Source organism: Bombus vosnesenskii, unplaced genomic scaffold, assembly GCF_011952255.1.
Source record: "Bombus vosnesenskii isolate JDL3184/JDL3185 unplaced genomic scaffold, Bvos_JDL3184-5_v1.1 scf7180000013340, whole genome shotgun sequence".
In the NCBI taxonomy this organism is placed as follows: Eukaryota; Metazoa; Arthropoda; class Insecta; order Hymenoptera; family Apidae; genus Bombus; species Bombus vosnesenskii.
Window position 1 is genome coordinate 1,231,469 of NW_022882977.1, and position 23,510 is coordinate 1,254,978.

Here is a 23,510-nt window from a genome sequence, read left to right on the forward strand (position 1 = left end):
ATTGTTGGCGCGTAAACTTATAGAAAATTAAATCGGATGACGAAATTTCAGTATCAAAATAAAAAGAAACGGTAAAGATGATTTCGAAATGTTAAAAAGGTACAATAAAGGGATATTTTGTACAATATTTCCTAACTTTTTACTAGTGATTTGTTATGGATTATACATTACGCATGTATGTGTATATATAGAGAAGGTAGACGTTAGTCATACTGCGTACAACCGTATAGCTGTATGGTTTCGAGTAGTATGTATTCAGTTTCCATGGTTAGAATAACCCTATATGTAAGTATCTATCTAGGTATGTACATATAATCTATATGGATAAAATGTACGATCCGTAAAGGTAAGAGCGCTATCGTCGCGGTAGTGATTGCGATTAATTTACCAACCGTAATAGTAGCGTAAAGAAGCCGCGCGAAACAACGCAACACAGTTACGACATACAATTCGTTCATATCCCAATGTAGTTGTTGTGTTTTTAAATTCATTTCGTTCTAGAGATTATGCATGCAATCATGTAAATAAACGATTATCGATAGCGTTCAGTTGACAAGCATCGTATTCAAAGAGGGAAACGTAGAGAGAAGAAAGGGTAATAAAGGTAATAACCTTGATTCCAGATTTTCAATACGTGATTAAGAAGACTTAAATTAATTCGGCTTAAATTAATTGGACACAAACGAAACAAAATGTCTGAAAATATCGAGGAAATTATCGAAGAAGAAAATTCTGTTACAATGTTAGATGTACTTCGAGAAGAGAATCAGTTAGAAGAGGACGCGTATGCGGTTCTTGGTGCATCTGATGACAAAAATTGCACTTACAGCAAGGTTTCACTTTTACACAATCGCTAACCTTCTCTAGTAAACAAGTAATATTTAATTACAAACGAATCATCTGATTTTTCAGGGTTATACACGGCAAGCTCTTTACGCATGTAAAACCTGTTGTCAGAAATCAGTACGTGCAGCAGTTTGCCTTGCTTGCAGTTTTCATTGTCACGAAGGTCATGAACTTATCGAATTATATACTAAAAGACATTTTAGATGTGACTGTGGTAATTCAAAGTTTGGAGGAAAAAAATGTAACCTGGATCCTGTATGTTGATTTCTCTGCTATTGTTACATTTTGTGTTCTGTACTTCTTCCTCCTCTTGTTTCATGTTTTGTTCTACTTATAGTCAAAGGATTCACTAAATTCTGAAAACCAATATAATCACAACTTTGATGGCCTTTATTGCATTTGTCAGAGACCATATCCAGATCCAGATGATACTGTTAATGACGAAATGTTACAATGTATAATCTGCGAAGACTGGTATCATTCGAAGGTAATATGCCCTCATACCAGTTGAAATATTATTGGACTAATTGCAATTAATGACATCTAGCATTTAGAATGTGAAAAGGAAATGCCAGCGGATGGTGCATATGATGAAATGATTTGTGCTGGCTGTATGAAAAAGAATGACTTCCTGTGGAATTATGCCAACAAATACACAGGTATACTGGAAAATTTTTTAATGTCTTAGCGATTGTTATATATATATATATATATGGCGATGATTGTAGTATATTTTTATTTAAAAAATACAGTTTTGCATATACATGATTGTAGCTTTGACAACAACAGAAGCCTCTTTCGGTGATAAAGAAGAGGAATTGATTAACGTTGAAAGTGAATCAAAAATTTGTAGAATGCCAAGAAACAATTCTGCAAAACGAATAGTATTACGGGGAAGTTGTTTTTGGACAGAAGGATGGAGAGCTGCTCTATGTACTTGTGAAACATGCAAAGAGGTAAGAGATTTTTTTTCATGCAGCATGAAATAAATCCTCGATTTTCTATATTCGTAAATTAAAATAATCTTTACGATCGTAGCTCTACCGAGAGAAACATATCGCGTTCCTCCTTGATCCAACAGACAGTGTACACGCGTACGAGGAAGCTGGTAAAATAAATAGTCGAGAATCACGATACGAGAAGGGTATGAAAGCTCTTGCCTCTTTAGGTCGTGTCGAACAATTGACTGCTATCGAAGGTAATTACGAATTAAAGATTTATTCGAGTCGTTCTATAATTTTGTTTATTTTATATTCACGTTCACTTGTATACATATGTTGACAGAATACAATAATATGAAGGAACGATTAAAACAATATTTGCAAAAATTTGCTGAAAACAAGAAAGTCGTGCGAGAAGAAGATATAAAGGAATTTTTCTCGGAAATGGAATCGAAGAAGCGACCAAAAGTAGTGATACCTACGTATTGTCGTTGAAATCCATTACTCGAATACTATAAAAATTTGTCGTTTCTAACAAAACAAAAACAAAAAATCAATGTATTTATATATTACTGCAAGCAATGTTTTACTTTTATATATTTCGTTCATTTACAAAGCTTAGTCGCGTGATATTAAACTATCTCGCATCTGGTACAATTTTCAAGTTGTAAATGTAGCAGTGTTCTAATAAATTATAACTGTTTTTTCGATATTAAAAAAGAAAGGGAAAGTGAAGGAGAAGAGAATGAAAAGGACGAAAGGAAATAATGAAAAGTAAGAAGAGTATCTTGTTATTTTTGGAAAATATCAACTTTTTTTTAACGCTATTTAACGAAATGTTTTCCTATGTATATAACGCAGCGTTTACATCAGCAAGTAAAAAGAAACAGTTTGTGAAGCTCCAATATCTGTATGAAGTGCGAGCTGCGTCGGCAAACACCAAACATGGTGCAAAGTACAAACGCAATACGGTTATTATTGAAATTGGATAGTGGAATAAAAATATTATAATTGGTTAAAAGAAACTGTTTATGTGGTGGATTAGAATAATAAACATAAATAAATGCGATGTAAAATGAAAAGAAAGAAAGGACTGAATGGATGATTTTGTGTTCTGTGTTTTCTTTTTTGCTAAGAAAAAATAGATTACATTGGAGACGAATTACATCGCAACGTCGATTTGAGCAGCAAATTACATATCAGGAACAGTCGGTTCGCCGTTTAATCGCAGCGGTATTACCAAAATTGGTTCCGTAGAATTTGGTTTATTCGTATAAATAGACCAGGTTCTTTCAATGCAGTCGAAGATACCTATATTTGTATGATTACTTGATCGATAGTTTGTCAATGATAATGATAGCCAAATTAGACAAAAAGAAAGAACGATAAAAATGATTAATTAGAAAACCTACCAGTTGCTATAGTTTTTACAGGGTCGTTTTTATCTTTTTCTTGATAAACTCTATAATCGTCATCCGTTTGGTCGCTTAGAATATTTATAACATCTTGGCGACACTTTGCTGGAGGATGGTTGCAAATAGCAGCCATTCTTTTGATGCTGCTATCAACGATGAGACCGTCGACTTCGGGTATTTTCAGTCGGAGATACCTAAAAAAGGAAAGAGACAAGGAAAGATTCGAGACGCCAGACAAGAGAAGAAAAGTCATTGTTAAAAATATTGTAAAATATACTTGTTACAGTGAACCGTATTCTCTCCAGGACTAACGGTCAAAATGCTTAATTGCGATTGCGTGCCATTGATCTCGCAAGGACCGACCTCGGCATTATGAAACATTCTATCTCCTTCTTGCATTAGGAAGGTCATATTTACCGAGAACCCTTCTGCCGCGCCGAAACCTTCGTTTCTTAAAATTTGTTGAGCTTGCACGTAATTCTCCGCAGTTAACAATGCCCGGGTTAGGAAGTATCTGGCTGTATGTTGTTATCCCATTTACGTACGAAAGACAGAGAGAGAGAGAATTGAAAGTAAATTGAAGAAAAATGGTACAGTAGGTATATTTAAAATGTACGTTTGTATCCGATATAATCGAGAAGAGAAACTGAAAGAAAACGCGATACAGCGAGTTAATGTACTCACGTGTTTTACCAGATCTCAAGGTAGCAGCACTAAGCGTATTGATGGTATAAACGAGACCATACTGATTATAACCCATCGTGTATCCTGGTAAAAAACCGGCGTAACTCAAAGACGTAAAATTTTCTTGCTTGCATCCTGGTTCGATTACATGCGCCGAAACTAAATACCAATGATTTAACGTTTCGCTAAGTGCATCCTCGTTATGTCCCAAAATTTCCTGTTTTTCGGAATCAACGTGACAAAAGAACATGTAAGATAGTTACTATTACGTTTGTCTAGAAATGACTATTAGAGTCAGAACCGGAGCAGAAACAACTATTTTTCTGAGTTTGGCTCGTCGTACGGCTTACCTGTCCGGGCTGATTGCACATGATAGTCGAACAACCAACCGGTAACGCATTTCCTTGTCCTTCATTTGCCACATTTGGCACGATATCATCTAAATGCATGAGAAACAACTGGAAAGGAAGAAATCGTTCAACATTTTTACTGGATTGAAGAAGGATTTTCCAAGGGAAAAGATATCTCAGAGGAGGTATTTATTGGTTTAAACGAGAGTAGAAAGAAAATATGCGCACGATGTATATTCGCGAGGGAAGGAGGTGCGCGCGCACGTGTTTACACATGTTGGCTAAAAATGCGCTAAGATTGTCAAAGGATCGAAATGCATAATATATAAGCTTACCTTGTGAAAGGGAACGTTCGCACCGTCGGCCGTTCCTTGAATTTCCTTAACATATCCGGGAAATTGCTGTTCGACGCAGGCAAGAGTCTCCTCGTAAATTTTTCTACCCGCTTCCGTTTCATAAAGTGGCAAATAGGTTTCATTGAGTGGCCGATACGCGTCGACGAACTTTTGAATTAGATCGGAAAACGTACGACCCTGTGTAAAAAGAAGTTTTCATTGCGAATGCCTGATGATACCAATTTTCAGATTGAGCGAAATCGTATCATTCGTCGTAGTCTATAATAAACTGATTTCAACCGGTTTAGCATTTAGAGATTCCTTTTCCTCCTTCGCTGTCCAGTCTTTCACCACTCACACCCTCGGCCCACCCACCTCGCGGCATACATTATTTTACCAAATCGAACGCAGCGTTCGAGACGGTGACAGCGGTTATTAAAAAGAGAACTTGAGAATATGGCGTTTTTCGCGTTTGGTACATGACGCGACGCAATGCGAAAACGCGCTACTCTAAAATCTGCACATATATTATTTTCTTAAAAGAGTAAACGCCACTGGTTGCAATAATATTGCGTAACCATTGTTACGTAACATATTCAATAGGCTGGAGACACAGGTGTGAGAATGATTTAAGACCGTGTGCGGTCTATTTGGATGCGCGTAAGAACAAAAGAATAAAACAATGGAATGTAAATACAATAAACAGTACTTTTCATAGTATGATCAAACATATACCCGATCATGCAAATACCGAGTAAAAGATAAAAGGGGAAAACCTGTATCGTTAAACGAGTCTCTGAAATGAGACATAATTAACGACCAACGACTAAATAGATTCGCGTTCTACACTTTCTATACGGTCGCTGTAATTCTAATTAATATAATAGCAACCGTATTAGCGTTATCTTCGATTCATAAAACTTACGGAAGGAAATTAGTACGATACGTTGGGTATTTGTTAAATAAACACGTATATACGTACTTCGATATTTTATGCAGAATCAGAACCGATTAATAACCCAAGTCAACGATATTTACTTATAATCAGTGATTTTCCGTCTGCTTTTTTGAATATAATCGAATGTTGCGGCATTCGTCTTATGTAACTAATAATTCCGTTTCTTGAGCAGTTTTTTTTTATTTCCTCTTGTACTATATTCTCGTAAAGATATAAATTCTACGAATACGTTACACGTGTGGCGACCAGATACGATCTAATACAATATAACAACGATAGAAAAAAAAGAATGAATTCTTACGATATCAAAGCCGACGTCGTAATGAGTTCCTCTGGTGTAAATGATAGGAATCGCTTGCCTCCTTCCGATGTCCTTTGTCTTGCTGGTTATCTCTTGATCGGGCATTGTCGTTTCTGGACAACGAAATGGTTGCAACGTCACGACTAAAATTTCAACGCTATTTCGTTACATATTCGCAAGGTCGCGTTATCTCTTTTAACCCATTGCCATTCGCAATATTTTCCTATTTCCTTTCCAATCGGTTTGCGCTAATTTCCTCGCTCACCGTCGTCGACTCGTCGAGTTTCAGTATACGTTATAATAACATATTTATATATCTATCAGTATGTTTATTTATACAGCTAATGATAACGAGTCAGAATCGTCGGCGTAGGACCACAAAGGGTAAATAACTGCACCCTTGTTTCTCTCGCGTTTCACTTACGACTACGGATTTTTCAATCGACTTTGTTCGAAAACTCGCGTTCCTTCGATTTTCTCCAGCCCACTCTCCTCTCACTCTTTCTCTCTTACTCTCTTACACTCTTACCCTCTTCTTACTTTTATGCCAATATTTGCTAATTTGTTCTTTAACGCGCGAATATCTATCTTTTCGAACGTATAATGCGTCCTCGTTTGATTATCGGACATGTAACCAACCAAAGTATGTATACCGTGCTGCATGCTATATCGAACACGAATAATTCATTTTCCTTCGCGTGGTGGTCACGATTCTCGTTTGCTCTATCGTTGCAATTTCTCCCTCTTTCTTTTCTTTTGTCGACTGGCACACGATACACGAAACACGATAAAGAATAGAACAGGGTATCCGAACGAGGTAAATGCACAAAAAAAACGTAGAGTCAGCGATCGTAAAATGAAAAATTCGACGATTTCGAGAATGCAAGATGATAGAAAATCGATGAGAAAGAAAAGCAATCGGACACTTACTACTTGTCACTCGATTACACCTACTTCTTAATAGTGTTCGTTCAGTTTACTCTGCACCCGTATTATGTACATACAATTACTCTTCTTTCTCGTATTGTCACTTTGCTTCTTACTTCTAGACTTACCCTCGAGAAATCTCGCAGAGACGCAAGTGAAATATACCGAAACGGCGGAGGTCGCGTCGTCGTTTTGACGGTGATGATCGTCGCGCACGACTGACGATTCGCGATCGGCTTCGCTCCGCTACGAAGACTCCAAGTCTAATCTACCTTTTATCGGCTTACATCGATTAGCGGAGTCGTACGGTATGGATAGTTGAGTTACCTCCAGGGGGAAAGAATTCTTCGAAGTTTAAAGAATACATTGTGCGTTATACTACCACGTTGCCACAGCCACCGGCGATCGTTAATGCTATTACTTTTCATCTTGTCTTTTCCATCCGATCTTTTCACCACGCGATGATATCGAACGGAAGTAAAGTACGCCTCTTTATTGTGCACGACAATGGTACCGATTGCGATATGAGAAAAAGAGTCTCTGTTTTCGATTATCTGTTTTTTTTTTCATTTAATAGCATACTCCAACGCGTATACCTCCGATTACTTTCGATTCTCATTTCAATTCGAATTAATCCACAGCAAGATTCTCTCTCTTCCTGTTTTTCAGATTTCATAAAAGTAGAAAATAGCAAGGAGGGGAGAATAAGAAACAGGGAATTTTTTATTCTAGTGGATAACAAATAAATTATAATATAATTAGATATAATATAATATAGTTACTGTATATAGCTGTTATCAAGATATGCTATGCCATTAATGCCTGCAATTTAGTATGCTATCGCATTTGAGCAACGATGCTTATTAGATTCACGTAGACGTACGTTGGATTAGACGAATCGAGATCTCTTATCAGAAGCAGAAAATCCCTTACCACGGCGACATTTCACGAAAAAAAAAAAAGGAAAGAGAAGTAGGACAGACAGATTGCAAGAGGAATTGAGAAACGAAAGAAAGCGATCTGGTTCTCGCGAGAGGACGATGAGAAGAAGAATGAGGGGGAAAAGGGAAAACATGATATAGTATGGATATCTGTGACATAAAATCTAATCGTAAAACACAATCCAATATAATTATTCAGTAAGGCATAGTTGCAAAAGAATCTCATAAGCATTGCAGCTGACAGTCAGCCGCTATTCTGGCTTCCAAATACGGCTATATTTCATGTCTATAGATGGACGAGAACCAGAGCTCGAAGCTGTTTTACGGTTTCCTCTAAAATCTCATCACTGGCGATTTCCTTCTCTTTTATTAAATCTATATCGTTTATTACACACACGCAAAACCTAAACAAAAAAGTAACAAGTGCGACCTCGACCGTTTTATTAAATTTATTCGATTATCTTTCCTAATTAAAACTCGCAAAATTCGTGATATTCCACATAATTATCGTCATACTTAAACCGTAAATTACGTATTCGATAGAACAATGAATCAAATTCGTACAGCACGAGCGATCAGTAATTAGCAGTGAATAAAATAACGAGTACATATTTCTTTGTTTTTCTCTTATTGGCATTGGAGGCTTATTACCCTGTTTCACATAAGAAGATACTGTCCCATGAAGAATGCAAATTAGAGGTTATTTTCTAGTAATTTATTAGTATACATGTTTTAATATAACATAATGTATGTATATCTAAATATATACACGCGCGAGTGTATAGGTGTGTAAATGTGTGTGTGCGTGTGAGCGTGTGTAGATGGATTTATGTGGAGTGTCTGTATAATGTTTCTATATATTTATGTATATCTGTACATTTTTGGAAAATCGTGCGCGACATTTAAACATACCTAGTAAAATACGTACATCGAAAAATGTACACAACAACATCTTTTCCACATTTGGTCACTTTGAAAACAAGCTATATCCGTTTACAAATCCTCCCCATTTCTTTCTCCTTGCATATTCTTCACTTCCGTTTGTTGTCGTACTCATTTTCTCGTCATTCACAAAATTATACATAATTTTATTCGTACAAGGAATTACATGGAGGAAAAGTAATAACTTTCTTCTTCTTAACAGGAAAAGCAAATGTTGTTTGTATTTTTATAACAATAACTTACTCCCCACAGACAAAGATTAAAACAGAAACTTATAATTAGTCCACTGTTATAATGCGATACGAATCAAAGACATTTCTCCTCTGAAATTTCTAAAATAGAAGAACCAGACACAAAGAGATGGTAAATTAAACAGCTGGTTATCGGCAGAAGGGATGCTGGGAGGTAGAGAAGGGGAATTATTGGAGAAGGAGAAACAAAGAGATGGAGAAAAACCTTCGCTTCGTAACAAAGACACTTTCCTGACCCGAGTTCAAACATCACTTTTAAGCAATAGTATACATACATACATACATACATACATACATACATACATGTATACATACATACGTACGTACATACATATACATACATACATACGTACATGCGTACATACATACATACATACACACATACATGTATGCATGCATACATACATTCATATATACATACAGAGAGACATATATACATATGTGTGTGTGTTCGTCTGTCTAGTGTATTACCCACTTTGCGGTAGAAAATAATAACGCCTAAAAATTTCCTCCACTTGGATTTAATATAAAAGAAAGCAATCGTTAAATATCGGATAAAAAGAAATACGGTTCTACGAGAATGAGTTACATAGCCGGTGCTGTCGTGCCCGCGTCTTTTGTCTTACAAATATGCGTTTAGGTATGACGCACTATTATTCCGATATCAGAATGGCAGCATTGATTCTGAAATGGTGCGTATATTCAGTGAAAACTCAGTCTTGTAGAAACAGTTAGTCTCTTGAATTTCGGCGAGTAACAATAGTCACCGATACAAAATTGCTCTGCCGCAAACACTAGGCATTATTAACTTTTTTCTCGTAGGAACGAAAAGACTGAATTCCCGAGAACATTTAATTTCCCAGTTGACATTTATGATACTCAACACGCTACTGCTCTGCTGTGTTTAGCTGCTCGTTGAGCAGCTATTCGTTGACTTCGTCTTAAAGTACGCGGAGGTGATTCTGCGTCAGTTTCCTCTTCCGAATCGGAATTATCTAGTGCTGTCTTCCCAGCATATCGCCAACTAACAATTGCACCATCCCACTGAAACAGAATGTTTTCTTTCGATCGTACTCTTCATTCTCATTTATACATCTCACTGCTTACTAATATTTATATTTAGATGTACATAATAATATCTACATATAAAACTGAAATATGTATAATATATAATACATACAGATGTTGAAACAATTTCCTGATGAAATGGATGCCAACTAACATCACGCACACATCCTTTGTGTCCTACTAAACTACTAACTATCCTACCCGTCAAAACATCGTAAACTGAAAAGAATTAAAAATCGTTTATGAACTTTAAAATTTATCGCAACGCAAAATTCGCGTGATCGTTCGAATTCCGATACAAACACAGTGCAAACTTACGTATTACTCGACCTGCTGCGCATCCGGTGTAAATATACCTTTGACCGGTAATAGACGAAGGTGAAAAATGACAACGTATTAAAGTTTGAAGAACGGAGTGACCACGATAGGTCATAATGCTGGTATCACCTTCCAACATATTTCTCGCTCTATGCACTGTAACGGAAACGTAAAAATCTTTGCATAATACTGCGACATACTGCGCGATAATCAGTAGTTATTCTTTACTAACGTCGTTTTGGTACTCGTTGCCATCGATAATCCCAGTTTTGATTTGCAACAGCTTTACGCGTATTTTGTTCTCCGTTGTGATCGGAAAACGCACGTACATCCCACAATTTGATTGTTTGATCTTTACTATTGGTAATCAAATAACGGCCATCACCACGTGGATCAATATACGTTATCCCATCCATATGGCCAGCTAATACTCCAACCGGATGTGGATCAGTTTCGTTTAAAGTTCTTCTGTCCCAAACCTAACAAATCAAAAAGAAAATTTATCATAATGTATGGGATACATTATATTACAATGTGTGTCGTATATATGTATAATTCCTTTCATAAAATGGTGATAAACACCTTGCAGAGGCCATCATCACCAGCGCTGTATAGGATTTGAGATGTATTGTCCGCAAAAGCAACCGTATTTACATCGTTGTCATGACCTTCGATCTAGAAAAGCAGGGAAAAGAAAAAAGAAAAATCTGTAAGGGATAGATGGTGGAACATTAACTTGTGATAATGATATACAGACACATACTCTGAAAGCCCGTTGATGACACTCTCTGTCATAAACGTAAAGATAACCATCGTTTGCTCCACCTAAAATCTCTCGGCCATCGCTAGAAAATACAAGCGAAAATACACAAAATCGTCGATCCTCTGGACACAGTGATAAGGATTCTTGGGCACTCGAATCTCCATAAACCGGACAGAGATATACTGGAATAAGGAAAGTAAGAGACAAGGAATGATAAGAAAAACTTAACCCATTTGTATTGTTTCAACAGCATACTATATACTTATAATACTTACAACATTCCGACCAACTGGAATAAACGATATAATTCCCATCGGGACTGAACGCTGTGTCTAGGATACTCCAACCTACGTCACGTGCGGGAATGGTTTTGAATTGTACAAAATCTCCATCGTGTGTTCGGTAAAGACGTAAAAATTTGTCTGTTAAAACATAGAACGTTAGATTCGATAATGTGAAAAATCAAAACAATTTATGGAGAGAGGATTTGCTCCGAATAGAAAGACAATTTCAATGTATGTAACTTGCCTTGACTGGCAGTTAAGAAAAATCTTCCATCTTTGGAGTAAGAACCACAAAATGCTTTGGTATTATATTTAGCAACCTGATGCATCTTATTTGGTAAAAAATTGCTACTTATTCTGCACCGTTCACCTGTACTAAAACTAGGACCTAGAGCTCTTCTTTGAATCATCGATGTGACAGAGAGGTTACGCTTATCAATATTATCTATAAATCCGCATGCTTGCTTTGTAGCAAGACTTATTTCACTTTTCTAAAAACAAAAAAGAAAACGACAACGAGAAGAACATAGAATCTGAAACAACAACTGAAAGTAACGGCTGGTGAGCCGCATATTTCTAAATAACGAACATCTAGCCTGGATGTATTTGGCAAAGACGTAATTCTTGGAGGTTGTGAATTTGCGGCGTATTCCTCATCCGAGTCATCATGATCCGAAGATATGATATGTAATTGACCGCTGCAACATTCCAGAACGGAAATCCGTTAATAATCTCGATTGTTGGGAGCTGAACTGCTTGCTCGAGAAAAGACTAAAGGGACGGTGAACGAGGAGGTTAGGTTATCCAAAGAGACAAGACAGATGAAAATATTCGATTATCTTGAGAAAACAGAGAGAGATACGATAAAAAGGGGTAGGATTTCCTCACGGAAAACGAATGTTTCGCTTTTACAAAAGCGAATTATCGTGGCGCGGATCTATAATAATAACAAATTAGAGGAAGAGGTTAGAATTCCTCCTGCTCTCGTTTGTTCATTCTCTCTCTCTCTGTCCTTCTGTCATTTTTTCAACTTCTCTTTTCTGTGGAACCTCTATGCCTTTCCTGTCTCTTTCTATCAACGGTCATACGTATACCACACGTTCATAGGAAAGATCCACAATGATACTAAACCTTTCGCCTATGAGATAACATTGAACCAACCTGCGTATTAGATATTGCAAGACAGCAGCAAGTCCTGGATCATGTTCAATATCCATATTCCGTGAACTAATGCCTCCCATGCAGCGTGTAAACGAATCTTATTTACCGTCTAAAAGCAAACAAGGAAAACGTCCGAGGGTTGATGGCGTTAGTGCAGTGACTATGACAGTTGAAACAGACGATGACAGGAACGGAGAGAGCGCGTGAGAACTTGGAGAGAAGAGGGGAGAGGAGAACGGATCGTGATATCTTGTTCTTCAACGGTTGCAACACATGGAAAAAGAAAAAGTTGTTATTCGAAAAGTAATAGATTGCAATTGTGATTGCCGGACTATAACAACACATACACATATATGTGTATTGTGTACGTGCAGAGTATGTGTAGATCGAATTCATCGAGCGAACGAGGCTGAAAAGGAAAAGGGTTAAAAAATTAAAGGGGGAGGAGGACGAAGGCGCGAAACATATTTAAACGTTGTTATACGAACGTTGAAATTTCGACATTAAGCATCAATTAATTTGGAACATTTTCAAGCACGTTCATAAACACTACAAGTAAAAAACTCTATATCCGATTCAGATATTCTACGTATCTAGCATCAGTCAAATAAAAAGAAGGAACTTTATGACGAGTTCCAGTGATTTCCGAATTTTGCAAACGTATTTTTTCGGAACAACAAACCATTTCGAATTATTGGGCTTTTAGAACAAATACGATAGGATAAACATTACAGATAAATATTATAACGATACTAGAAAAGGATCAGAAAATTTATTACGCTTACTAGATCTGTCACTAGTTGAGTTTAAAGGTTGAGCGAGACTGATCGGAAAGCGTTTAAATTGCGCTGATCGAAGATAAGTCAGTGAACTTTCCTGTTCAGGTAAATTCAACTTGATTCCTATGCGCATCGAAACATTCACGGTGCATAGCCATTGGCTAAATACAGAATAGACCTGACATCCAATGCATCTTCATGTTCCATGTTTTGATTTGAGGGTCAGCTAACAACTTAACTATTACCCCCTTGCTATTATCGTGTCACACGAGATATTATTGATTCCGGTATAGATCCCTGAACGATAACAGAATGTGTGCCACGATATTCCCTAAGATTGAATCGAATGTGATTCCAATGTTGGTCGTATTACAGAACGCGAGACACAAAATCCCAAATAATATCATGTCTATTCTATACTTGATCTAGTTAGATAGAGTTAATGGAATGGATTACGAGCACTCATACATATACTATACATACGAGATCCCATGATGCCGCGTGAAATAACGCGTGATCGCGGATGTATTGTAACTTTAGTATGTAGCGTCACCATTGTTCAACTAATGTACTTCATTCTCCTGTATTCTGCTTTACCCTCGCAGTACGCAACACTTTGCCAATAATGGACACAACGTGTGTCGCGGGCGAAAGAGAGTACAGGAGAGTGAAGTACACTGAACAAACGATAGTGGCGTTACATACTAAAGCTACAGTATGACCACGATCCAGTTGCGTAGTATGTATGTATACATATCAATGATATCAACGATTGGTAATGTCGACCGAGTAACGGTAAGCTCGGTACATAAAAATAGGCAAATTTCAGTCAAATATGTACTGTACGTACGTATTTTAACAAGGCGATGAAAACGACGCGGTTTTCGCATAGATGAAAAGAAAATGTAACAGATGTTATATATATCTTTAACAACATGGTATACCGAAAAATTGCAAATGTAGTATATATTTCTTTTCTAATAACACGTATAGGACACAGATTTAAATGGTTGGATCGATAAGAAAATCTGTAATGTATAATATACATACACGTATACGTATGTATTCATTATAATGTATTCATTATATGCATATACATATACGTATAATACACAGGAAGGAACTAGAACTATTTTTCTTTTTCTTAATCGTTTCCTGTTTTTCGTCGCGCCCTCTGATCTCTTGCCATCTCACATTTACAAATTGTAATCTGTAGTTAATACGTAATCCGAAAACCGTAAGTTGCGACATATGGTAACCCCTATCGACTAGTCAATTCCCCCTACCTTCGGAGCAAGTTATCGCATCCCCTAACCCCGGTCTCCGGTCCGGTGTCCCGTGACCCACAGCTACCTGCAGTCTGCAGCTACCAGACCTATAATTTCCAGGCAGAGGCTTACACCCTGGCCAGAACCGGAACCAAGCTGAAGCCGAGGTCGTGGGCAAAGCCATAGCTCAGCCGGGATCGGAGTGCGCGCATGCGTCTTTTTATTATTTTCTTGCGACTTTCTCGTTCTCCTATCGAATGTCGACAACGTTAATTCGCACGTCGCGACGACGATGACGACAAGGACGACGACAACGAAGACAACGACGACGTCGACGATGACGACAACGGCAACGACGATGACGACGATGACGACGACGACGATGACGACAACGACAACGACAACGACGATGACAACAATAACGATGAAGAAGACGATGAGAACAAGAAGAAGAAAGAGATTGAAAACGAACACGGTATCAACGTTATCGGCTATCGCGCGAATATCACCTTACATCGTTATTGCTACTGGCAAAAATAGAAGACGAAAACAAAGATGGGAGCGAAGACGAAGACGAGAACAGGGCTAGAATTAGGGACAAGGACAAGATCAACAGCAGCAACAGTTAGAAGAAGAAACGACGACTACTACGTGGACGGCGGTCACGACGAAAAGAAAACAAAGAAACAGAATCAAAACAAAATGAATAAGACGAAGAGAGGAAGAAATAGAGAAATTTGGATAAAAGAGAATAATCTTAGTGGGACGGTTGTCGAGATGTGCAATATCGGAAGCGATACGCAGGAAAGATAGTTTAGAGAAAAGCGAAGGATCCGATTATCGGTAGCAGTGTCGAAAATTATATCTGTGTCGGTGGTGATGCAGTCACGCGTCAATCGTGGCCGACTGTTCCTTTGGATTGCTCGCGCGAGGTTCGCGCGGCGCGCGCGTGCTCCGAGCCACCGCGCATCGCGCATTACCCTTCTTTCAGTTTCTTCATGCTTATAGTGCTTCTATACGCGGTACACGATTCCCGTTGTCGTCGGCAACAGGTGAGCCATTCCAAACCTTCAGCTGCCTTGTGCTCTTTTTCCCCGTTTTTCACCAATCATTTTCGCGCTGTTTCTTTTCCTCTTATTTTCTCTCTCTCTCTCCTTCTTTTTCCCCCAAAGTCTCACTCCCCCTCTCATCTCCTTACCATCTTGTTCGATTTTTTTTTCTTTCTACTTTGTCCGATTTTGTTCTCGCTGTTCCAAGATTTGCTGTTTTATTGAAGCTAACCGACGATTCTATTAACACGGTGTTATTTAATTAACGATACGACGTATTACCGCTATTTTTGAATAATTGGCCGAACAATAGGCGAATTACACTCTAATCGATCGCGAGTTTCCCCGCGAACTTGTGCCAGAGGAATCGTGTTTCAGTTGACCACAGTCGCTCGAATGGTCTAGATGGAATCGCCGACTAACCCGCTACCTTAATTAACTACCATTGTTGGCTGTCGACGAACGTTCAAGCTGCCCCTTTTGACATTTGACAACCACTTTTCCGACCATCTGTTCGGTATTGTCGTTCGAAACCGGCACAATCATAGATTTTCAATCACAGATCAAATCATAGATTTTCAATCATTTCGCGCTCAAACGAATCTCAACGTTTCGCTTCGTTCCGTTCCATTATCCGTTATTCGAGAAAAACGACATACTCGTACGTGAAACGCGTTATTCTCTTCCCATCCTGATCCTGAAATCGATTCCAATTATTTGCAATTCTTTACTCGGTGCTAATGTGATGAATTTTGCGTGACAGCATCTTGCTTTCTCTTACCGTCCATGACCGAAACAAACTTTGTCTCTGTCTTGTCTTTGACGAATCGATAATATATGTGTGTGTATGGTTGTTAGTCGATCTTTAAACTTGCTGCGAATTTTTTCGAAACTGTTTAAATATCGAATTAAAATTCAGGAAAAATCACCGAGTCCTCGAATTTGTTTTTATTTTCCATTTATTATTAATATACACGGCAAATGGTAAACAGCAATAGCGACATATTACCAATTATATTTATCGAAGCAAGAAATAGAAAATAGAACGAACTGATGAGAATAAATGAATATGCTGGTAGAAAGTCGATTCCTCCTCTCTTGACAGCTGTGCCTAATTCGAATGTGTCCGTTAGCCTGTTCGGATTATGTTTATTCCTGATTGCGCGACCATTCGAAACGTAATGAATCCGACTGATGCGATCCAATTCGATTTATCTCTCGAGTTATACTCGTTGATTGTGCAATATGTATAGAGGATTGCCTACGAAGGTACGAGGTGGTAAATCGATAAGGAGTTGCGTAAGGAGAAACGAGAGGAGCCGCGAGACGAATTCACGAGAGAAAGAAAAAGACTGTGAATGGGCAGATTAGTAAAAATGTTGCTCTTGGTATACCGATTGATGTATATCGATCGTTGCACGCGCAAAATAATCGATTAAATCGCCGCCATTATTGTCATCGTTGTCGTTGTCGTCGATATTGACTCGCGATAGCGAGTAAAAATGTATCGATCTAAGAATACGTTTGTGCTTGATAGTCCAGCAGGTGTATCCGTGGGAGAAGCAAGTGACTGGAAGAGGATAATCGAAAGTTGAGAAATTTGGCCGGAGCGAAGCGATTAAACAAAGTGATTCGATGAACATTGAGGATTAACACGAAAGTCGTTATGTTTGCCAAGTCGAAAAGCAGTGGCTCGACACCGAGCGTTATACTCCCGAATCCCCTTCAAAATTTATACGAAGTCGGCAAACAATCGGCTACCGCGGGCCCCGAAAACGCTTGGCGCATATACGACGGATACACGAAAACCGATCGAAAGGTAATACAATTTTTCAACGACCAGCGTCCATCTTCTCCCCCTCCTTCACTCTTTTCCCCTCGTTGTTGCCCGTTTACTTGCTTCTTCTCTTTCGTTTTAGGAAGTGTCGATATTTTTCTTTGACAAAAGATCGGTCGATAAGCTGCACAAACCGAAACGAAAGGAGACCGTGACGGAAATTTTACGGAATGGAGCACGACAAATGGAACGATTCTCTCATCCAAAGATACTGCAAGTAAGAGATCTCTGCCTCTGTTTTTATCGGATACACATTTTTTTTCACAAATGCACGAAAAATCATCGTCGCTCATTAATATCTATCCGTTTAGGCGTTCAAGGTGGAGGAATGCGCGGATAGTTTGGCATTCGCGTCGGAACCAGTGTTGGCTAGTCTTGCCAACGTTTTAGCCTATCAGGAGCAACAAGCGAATAACGTTGGTCAGTCGACGAGTAACGTAACGAAACAAACTTCCTCGGTCGCTGGTCATCGTGCAACGTACGCGAAAGAATACGAGTTGCTCGACATCGAAATCAAGTATGGGTTGTTGCAGGTGAGGAAACCGACTGGGGCTCAATCTAATTTATGCTCATGTCATATACCCTATAATAATAATAATAATAATAATAGTTTTCTTTTTCTCCTCTTTTTCTCTCTCTTTTTTTTCTTTCATTCAGATCACGGAGGCTCTGCTTTTTCTTCACGGAACCTGCAAAGTTCTTCATAGGAACGTTTGTCCTGCCAGTATTATAATAACCAAAAGGGGTACTTGGAAATTGTCAGGGCTGGAATTTATCGGTGAGTCTGATCGCACGATCTCGTTTGACGTGCAGTTTTCCAGACACGATCTTTCGCGATTCGTTCGCTTTTTCTTGTCGTAGAAAAAGTTAACGAAGTACCGATGATACCATTGCAACCTTGGACTAACCGCATGCCGAAAATGACGCAGCCGAATCTCGATTACATAGGTAAGAATGTAAAAATATCCCGATCTTTTTTCCATTTACTTTTTTTCTTTTTTCTTTTTCTTTGCGTTCGTAACGCGTTTACACGCTACAGCTCCGGAAGTGCAACAAAAGAAAGTGGGAGGCTTCTACAGCGATATGTATAGCTTTGGTATGACGATATGTGCAATTTTCAACCAAGGACGCCCGTTGATTCAAGGGAATCATAGTTGTTCCGAGTACCTGAAACAGCTGGAAAACGTAAGCAACTGTTTCTACGTAGTACAGTGTTCTCGTATTATCTCGTGTTATCTCTTAGCTATCATTGCACGTGTCTCTAATTCTTTTCTAATATATTTAACCATTTATTTCCTTGTTCGTCGTTTCCTTTTCCATTGCCACAGCTGAAAGAACAAGTTGAGGTTATACTACCTCTAGTTCCTCTTCCGCTACGAGAAGCCGTTTCCCGACTGTTACACGTAGATCCAGAAAAGAGGCCGACCATTCAAGTTTTATCCATGATCAAATATTTTCAGTACGTAAATACGTTTCTCTCGAACGAACATTCCACCTCCTTTGTATTTATATTCTAATTATTCTACGCGAAATCATCTTCCACTTCGCTTTCATTTTGCAGAGATCCACCGGTATACGCGCTTCAATTTCTCGACGTTAGCAAAATGAAAGACGTATTACAGAAAGAGCATTTTTATACGACTACTTTGAAAGGAATATTGCCTTATATACCAAGGGTAATTCGTACAGTATACATATAAAATAGATTCACGTATAACGCGATACAATATAGTCTAACGATATAACGTAACGTGGTGTAATAAATGTTAACTACGCGACATGAAACACCATATGAAAACAATATATTTGAATCAACAGAAACTTTGGTATCAACATATCTGGACGTATTTGCAAACTGAGTTGGAAAGTCAAGAAGTGCAATCGGCTGTACTACAACCGGTACTTTACATCGTACAAAATAGTACACAAGAAGAGTACGATCAAATTGTATTTCCATCGTTACGGTAAATATTATAGAAAAATATCTCTGTCTTGTTTCATTCGCGAGTTTATTTGTTATTAATTGGCGAATGGAATCGTCGCGTAGGTCGCTTTTTTCGAATCGGAAATCGATTCAGGGTACGGTAACGCTGTTGGAAAATTTGCATTTGATATTAATGAAAACGTCTCGAGAATATATAGAAGGTGAAGTACTTCCAATGTTATACACATCTTTCGAGAACTCAACTACTCAAGTACAGGTATGTGTACACAAGTGTATGTCAAATAAGAAAGAACGCGAATAGAAGAAACAGAAATGGAAAAAAGAAGAGGTGAAAGAAGTAATGCGTATTAAATGGTTCGTAGACCGCAGCATTCGTAGCTGTATCGAACGTGACCGACTATATAGACGACGAGTCCGTTCGAAATATCGTACTGCCGAAACTCCTTCAGGCGTTTGAAAAAAATTTAATAGATTCCCGAGTACTAATGAACGTGATCCCTTGCATTTTAAATCGGTTAGAGAAGCAGAAAATCATCGATTGCATCTTACCGTTGTTGTTCAGTGTAAAGCTTCAAGAACCGGAGATAATCGTTCGGGTTGTACGTAAGTACACACGGTACATAAGTACGTTTGCATCCTTCTTCCCCGATTGAAGCTCTTGGGATAGTGGTTGTATTTGTTTCGAATAAAAATCGCGTCCATGCTTTGTACCTATGTATATATAGATAACGTGTAACCGAATCAGCGTTGATCCACAGCCACATAGATGAATATGTAACGTAATAAAGACAACGACTATTCTGAAACTTTTAAACGGGGTTGTATGCGTATACGATGCACTTGCATTCCCACGATCGTCCTCGTTGTTGTTGTTGCTTGATGCATATTCGATACTGAGACCAAGGTTACGATTCAACTCCGACAGAGATTTACAGATTGATGTTAACCGACAAAAAGTACGGACTTTCTGTCAGCTGGATGGCGACTCGAGCGATGCCTTCTTTGCTACCTCATACTATCAACCCGGCACTGACTCTCGAACAATTTGAATTACTTCTCAAGGTGTTACAAGATATGCTGAATCACATCGAAAGGTGATGAAACGTTTGTTACAGATAATATAGATTTTACGTATAACTTGCGAAATTTCTACAAAGCATCGATAATCGCTGTTACACATTTTTTCGTTTGTTCTTTCGTTTTTGTTTCGTCGTTTCCTTTGCTTTTTTGTCCTTCCGAACAGAAATCAAAGGAATCAGTTAACCCTGGACAATCTGTCATTGTCGAGCCCGGAACGATATCGAAGTTTACGGCATCAACATAGTACGGATAATATGTACGTCGCGCCTTTCAACATACCAAACTTACGGATCGAGCAACGTAAAACTTCTTCGGCCGAAGACATGGCTCGGAAAAATAGCACAAGTAAGAATGGCACGAAAGAAGCAAATAACGTTGGAAATGCGTGTATAGGTGGAATCGCAAGTCGCCTGATTTTATAATAAATCCCGCTATTTTGTAGATTCGATGTCGTCGACGGTTTCGGCGGAAAACATGGCGAGAAAGAACTCGATGATAAGTAAGTGATTTTTCACGTACGCGTAATGGTACTTTCTACTACTTTTATACACGAACGTTGTTCTTTAATAATTTCAACATTGTTCGAATCAGCCATGTTCAGATGGTTCTCGTCCTCGAACAACGACAACAGTAATTTCTTGAAAGTGGCGAATACCTTTACGAGCAGACGGTTATCGGACAACACTCTGATGACACCGAAAATCCGAGTAGCACCGTCTTGCGAAAGTTCTCCAGGTGTTACACCCGGCGATGGATTACCAATCCGGCGCCATTCGAGTACCGGCCCTCAAGATCGACGAGGATCTAATATAAATTTATCGCCTCCCTTGGTATCGTACCTTTGCCATCCTATCGTTTACCCTGTTATCCTTTTTTCTTTCGGTTCGTTGTTTCAACTAGGAAAGGATAAGAAGAAATATATAAAACGTAATAAACCAGCAAACAAATTGACCGTTTATAGTAAAAAGTAAGAACTAGCTTTCGTAGAGAAGCAACGGGGCAGAGAAAGAAAAAGAAAGAAAGAAAGAAAGAGAAAAAAGGGGGAAAAGAGAGAAAGAAAGGAGAGTTGCAGTAAGGGAGTATTAAAGATGTGATTCTCTCGATAGGGTGGAGGAATGCCGATTACCAGTAGCAGTGTACCATACTTGGTTAGTTCAAGCATGAACAGTATACGAGGTTCGAGGCGTCCGTCCGTTTCTTCGACGTCTTCTCAGCAAGGGACCGGACTTCTACAGCAGGTTGGCTCCAGCATGGTAAGACAACAACCCCCCATCTGCCTCAACCTCAATGGACTACCACCACCACCACCACCACAACCACAACCACCAACACTTTCTCCATTACTCCAGCTACCGGGACAGCCTTTCCACTGACCCTTCGTTACAGCTGCAGCGTAAGAATATTCACTAGCTTATCCGAAGACGTCGCCGATGCTCTCTTTTCTTTTCTTTAGTAATATGCGACTCGTAGATCGATAATGTCCATCGTTCTCGTCACGCTGTGTCTTCTTTTCTTTCAAAAGAGAAACGAAAAGTAGAGAAAAAAAGAAAGAAAAAGGAACACCATCTCTGTGATTACGACGTAAAGTGAATATCGTTCACGGTATTCACGTATATTCACGTAGTGGCGCATTTTGCAATTTGGATAGTTTGTCAAGCAAAAACATATACATATCTTTTTTTTACAGCAAACGGACAATTCCTGCTTATCCTACTTTTCTCCCATATTCTCTCTCTCTTTTTCTCTGTCTCTTTTTCTTTCATTCAATTTTTCACTAGTTCGCTCGCTCGCTCGCTCGCTCGTCCAGCTTTAATCCTTCCTACCTCTCTCTGATTGCCTGCTCTGATCTACTACTCATAATCTATCGAATCTTTTATTGTTCACGATCTTCCGATTTCCTTCGATTTACGTATATATGTATGTACAAGCACCAATGCTTCGCAGCTACTTGTATCGCGTGCATATATCATGTATATATCGTGGATGATTTTTCGGAAATCGACGAAACAAAGTAACATATTGTATCATTTTTCGATGGCACGACAAACATCAGTAATTATACACTTGTCTTTTGTCTCGTTACAGTACCAATTCTTCAACAAACAATTCGACGCTTGAACCGTGACCTTCGTAGGATACCGCGTACCCACTGTCATAACGAACAATTGGTTACTAGTTACTAATTACTAGTTACTGGTGGTTACCGTCCGCGCGACACGACGCGACGCAGTCAAGGTAAATAGCAGCAAATAAGAATAATTTGATAGGGATCTCGTTGGAGTTGAAGAAACGGCTTTTGGTTGATCGATCTTGCTACATTATCCTATGTATGTACCTAGTCGTATCGGACGTACGTCGAATAACTTTTACTCTTGAGATGGATATACTTGGACCTAAAATGTATCGGTCATCCGTAGAAACGTAGTAGCACGAGTAAGGACTTTGATTTCTTGCAGAAAATATCGATTTATTCGAGACCTTCTAAAGTGGCCTAATCCCATAACAAGTAAAACATAGTTGTCAATTTGTCTGTGTAATCGTTTAAGACATTCTAAAGAAACACGAACGAATGTGTTTAGTACGTGGCCTGTGGTTGCACGTAGAGTCGATGCAGTTGAAAGTAACGCGACCAAGTGGCGAGAGTAAATGCGTTTTAAAAGGCGCTCCAAAAGAGAAAAGCATTTTTCCATGCATGTTCCTGCAAGTACAATCAAATTTAATTACGTAACGCGATGCGTGAGTCATCTCGACTATTCCAAGTCAATTATAGATAATGCTATCAATTTCTTCATATTGTGCATCCGCTTTTTCTCTAAATTCCACCTCTTTTCTTGCAAACGTAACGCCGAAAACGGAAATCTGGCTGCTTTCACTATCTGAAAAATAATAACAGGTTATCTCGTTGTACATCGTTTCGAGGAAAATAACTTTATTTATTCTCTTATTACTAGTAAGCAAACTTATCGTTATTTGCGTTCGCTTCTGACGGAGGAAAAACGTACGCAAAGAACGTAACAATCGTCGATGAAAAATACGAACACGTTGTATAGGATATAAATTGTGTGTT

The 23,510-nt window shown here is 38.6% G+C and overlaps 4 protein-coding genes across 16 annotated transcripts; 2 read left to right on the plus strand and 2 right to left on the minus strand.

Annotated features, from left to right (window-relative positions):
• The first annotated feature begins 23 nt into the window (after window positions 1-23).
• Window positions 24-2,539, plus strand: LOC117236115 (putative E3 ubiquitin-protein ligase UBR7). Of its 8 annotated transcripts, none has more exons than XM_033498800.1 (8): window positions 24-99; window positions 624-833; window positions 913-1,101; window positions 1,184-1,333; window positions 1,394-1,505; window positions 1,621-1,802; window positions 1,885-2,044; window positions 2,131-2,539. In XM_033498800.1, exons 2-8 carry the CDS (start codon window positions 693-695, stop codon window positions 2,280-2,282), a joined length of 1,086 nt encoding a protein of 361 aa, XP_033354691.1. In that variant the 5' UTR covers window positions 24-99; window positions 624-692; the 3' UTR covers window positions 2,283-2,539. The 8 variants fall into 8 exon arrangements, with proteins under 8 accessions (XP_033354691.1, XP_033354687.1, XP_033354692.1 ...); XM_033498796.1 differs by lacking the exon at window positions 24-99 and adding an exon at window positions 237-346; XM_033498801.1 differs by lacking the exon at window positions 24-99 and adding an exon at window positions 271-285.
• A 384-nt stretch (window positions 2,540-2,923) lies between these two features.
• Window positions 2,924-6,993, minus strand: LOC117236114. Its single transcript, XM_033498794.1, has 8 exons — window positions 6,886-6,993; window positions 5,831-5,943; window positions 4,572-4,769; window positions 4,237-4,344; window positions 3,887-4,103; window positions 3,480-3,720; window positions 3,200-3,396; window positions 2,924-3,098 (listed from the first exon to the last, which is right to left on the minus strand). The coding sequence occupies exons 2-8, from the start codon at window positions 5,933-5,935 to the stop codon at window positions 2,980-2,982; spliced, it is 1,185 nt and encodes a 394-aa protein (XP_033354685.1). The 5' UTR covers window positions 5,936-5,943; window positions 6,886-6,993; the 3' UTR covers window positions 2,924-2,979.
• A 2,403-nt stretch (window positions 6,994-9,396) lies between these two features.
• On the minus strand, window positions 9,397-12,865 carry LOC117236120 (DDB1- and CUL4-associated factor 11). The gene is made up of 10 exons (XM_033498805.1): window positions 12,486-12,865; window positions 11,914-12,022; window positions 11,569-11,815; window positions 11,316-11,462; window positions 11,041-11,222; window positions 10,860-10,952; window positions 10,510-10,756; window positions 10,278-10,433; window positions 10,072-10,178; window positions 9,397-9,935 (listed from the first exon to the last, which is right to left on the minus strand). The coding sequence occupies exons 1-10, from the start codon at window positions 12,563-12,565 to the stop codon at window positions 9,771-9,773; spliced, it is 1,533 nt and encodes a 510-aa protein (XP_033354696.1). The 5' UTR covers window positions 12,566-12,865; the 3' UTR covers window positions 9,397-9,770.
• A 403-nt stretch (window positions 12,866-13,268) lies between these two features.
• LOC117236121 (SCY1-like protein 2) lies at window positions 13,269-23,425 on the plus strand. 6 transcript variants are annotated; one of them, XM_033498809.1, is made up of 17 exons: window positions 13,269-13,369; window positions 17,119-17,400; window positions 17,501-17,635; window positions 17,730-17,951; window positions 18,076-18,196; window positions 18,280-18,366; window positions 18,458-18,603; window positions 18,747-18,877; window positions 18,980-19,094; window positions 19,237-19,382; window positions 19,466-19,619; window positions 19,726-19,966; window positions 20,289-20,457; window positions 20,607-20,788; window positions 20,886-20,942; window positions 21,035-21,273; window positions 21,550-21,816. In XM_033498809.1, exons 2-17 carry the CDS (start codon window positions 17,248-17,250, stop codon window positions 21,814-21,816), a joined length of 2,565 nt encoding a protein of 854 aa, XP_033354700.1. In that variant the 5' UTR covers window positions 13,269-13,369; window positions 17,119-17,247. The 6 variants fall into 6 exon arrangements, with proteins under 6 accessions (XP_033354700.1, XP_033354698.1, XP_033354699.1 ...); XM_033498807.1 differs by lacking the exon at window positions 13,269-13,369 and adding an exon at window positions 15,215-15,584 and having other exon boundaries at window positions 16,835-17,400; XM_033498808.1 differs by lacking the exon at window positions 13,269-13,369 and adding an exon at window positions 15,215-15,584.
• The last annotated feature ends 85 nt before the right edge of the window (window positions 23,426-23,510 follow it).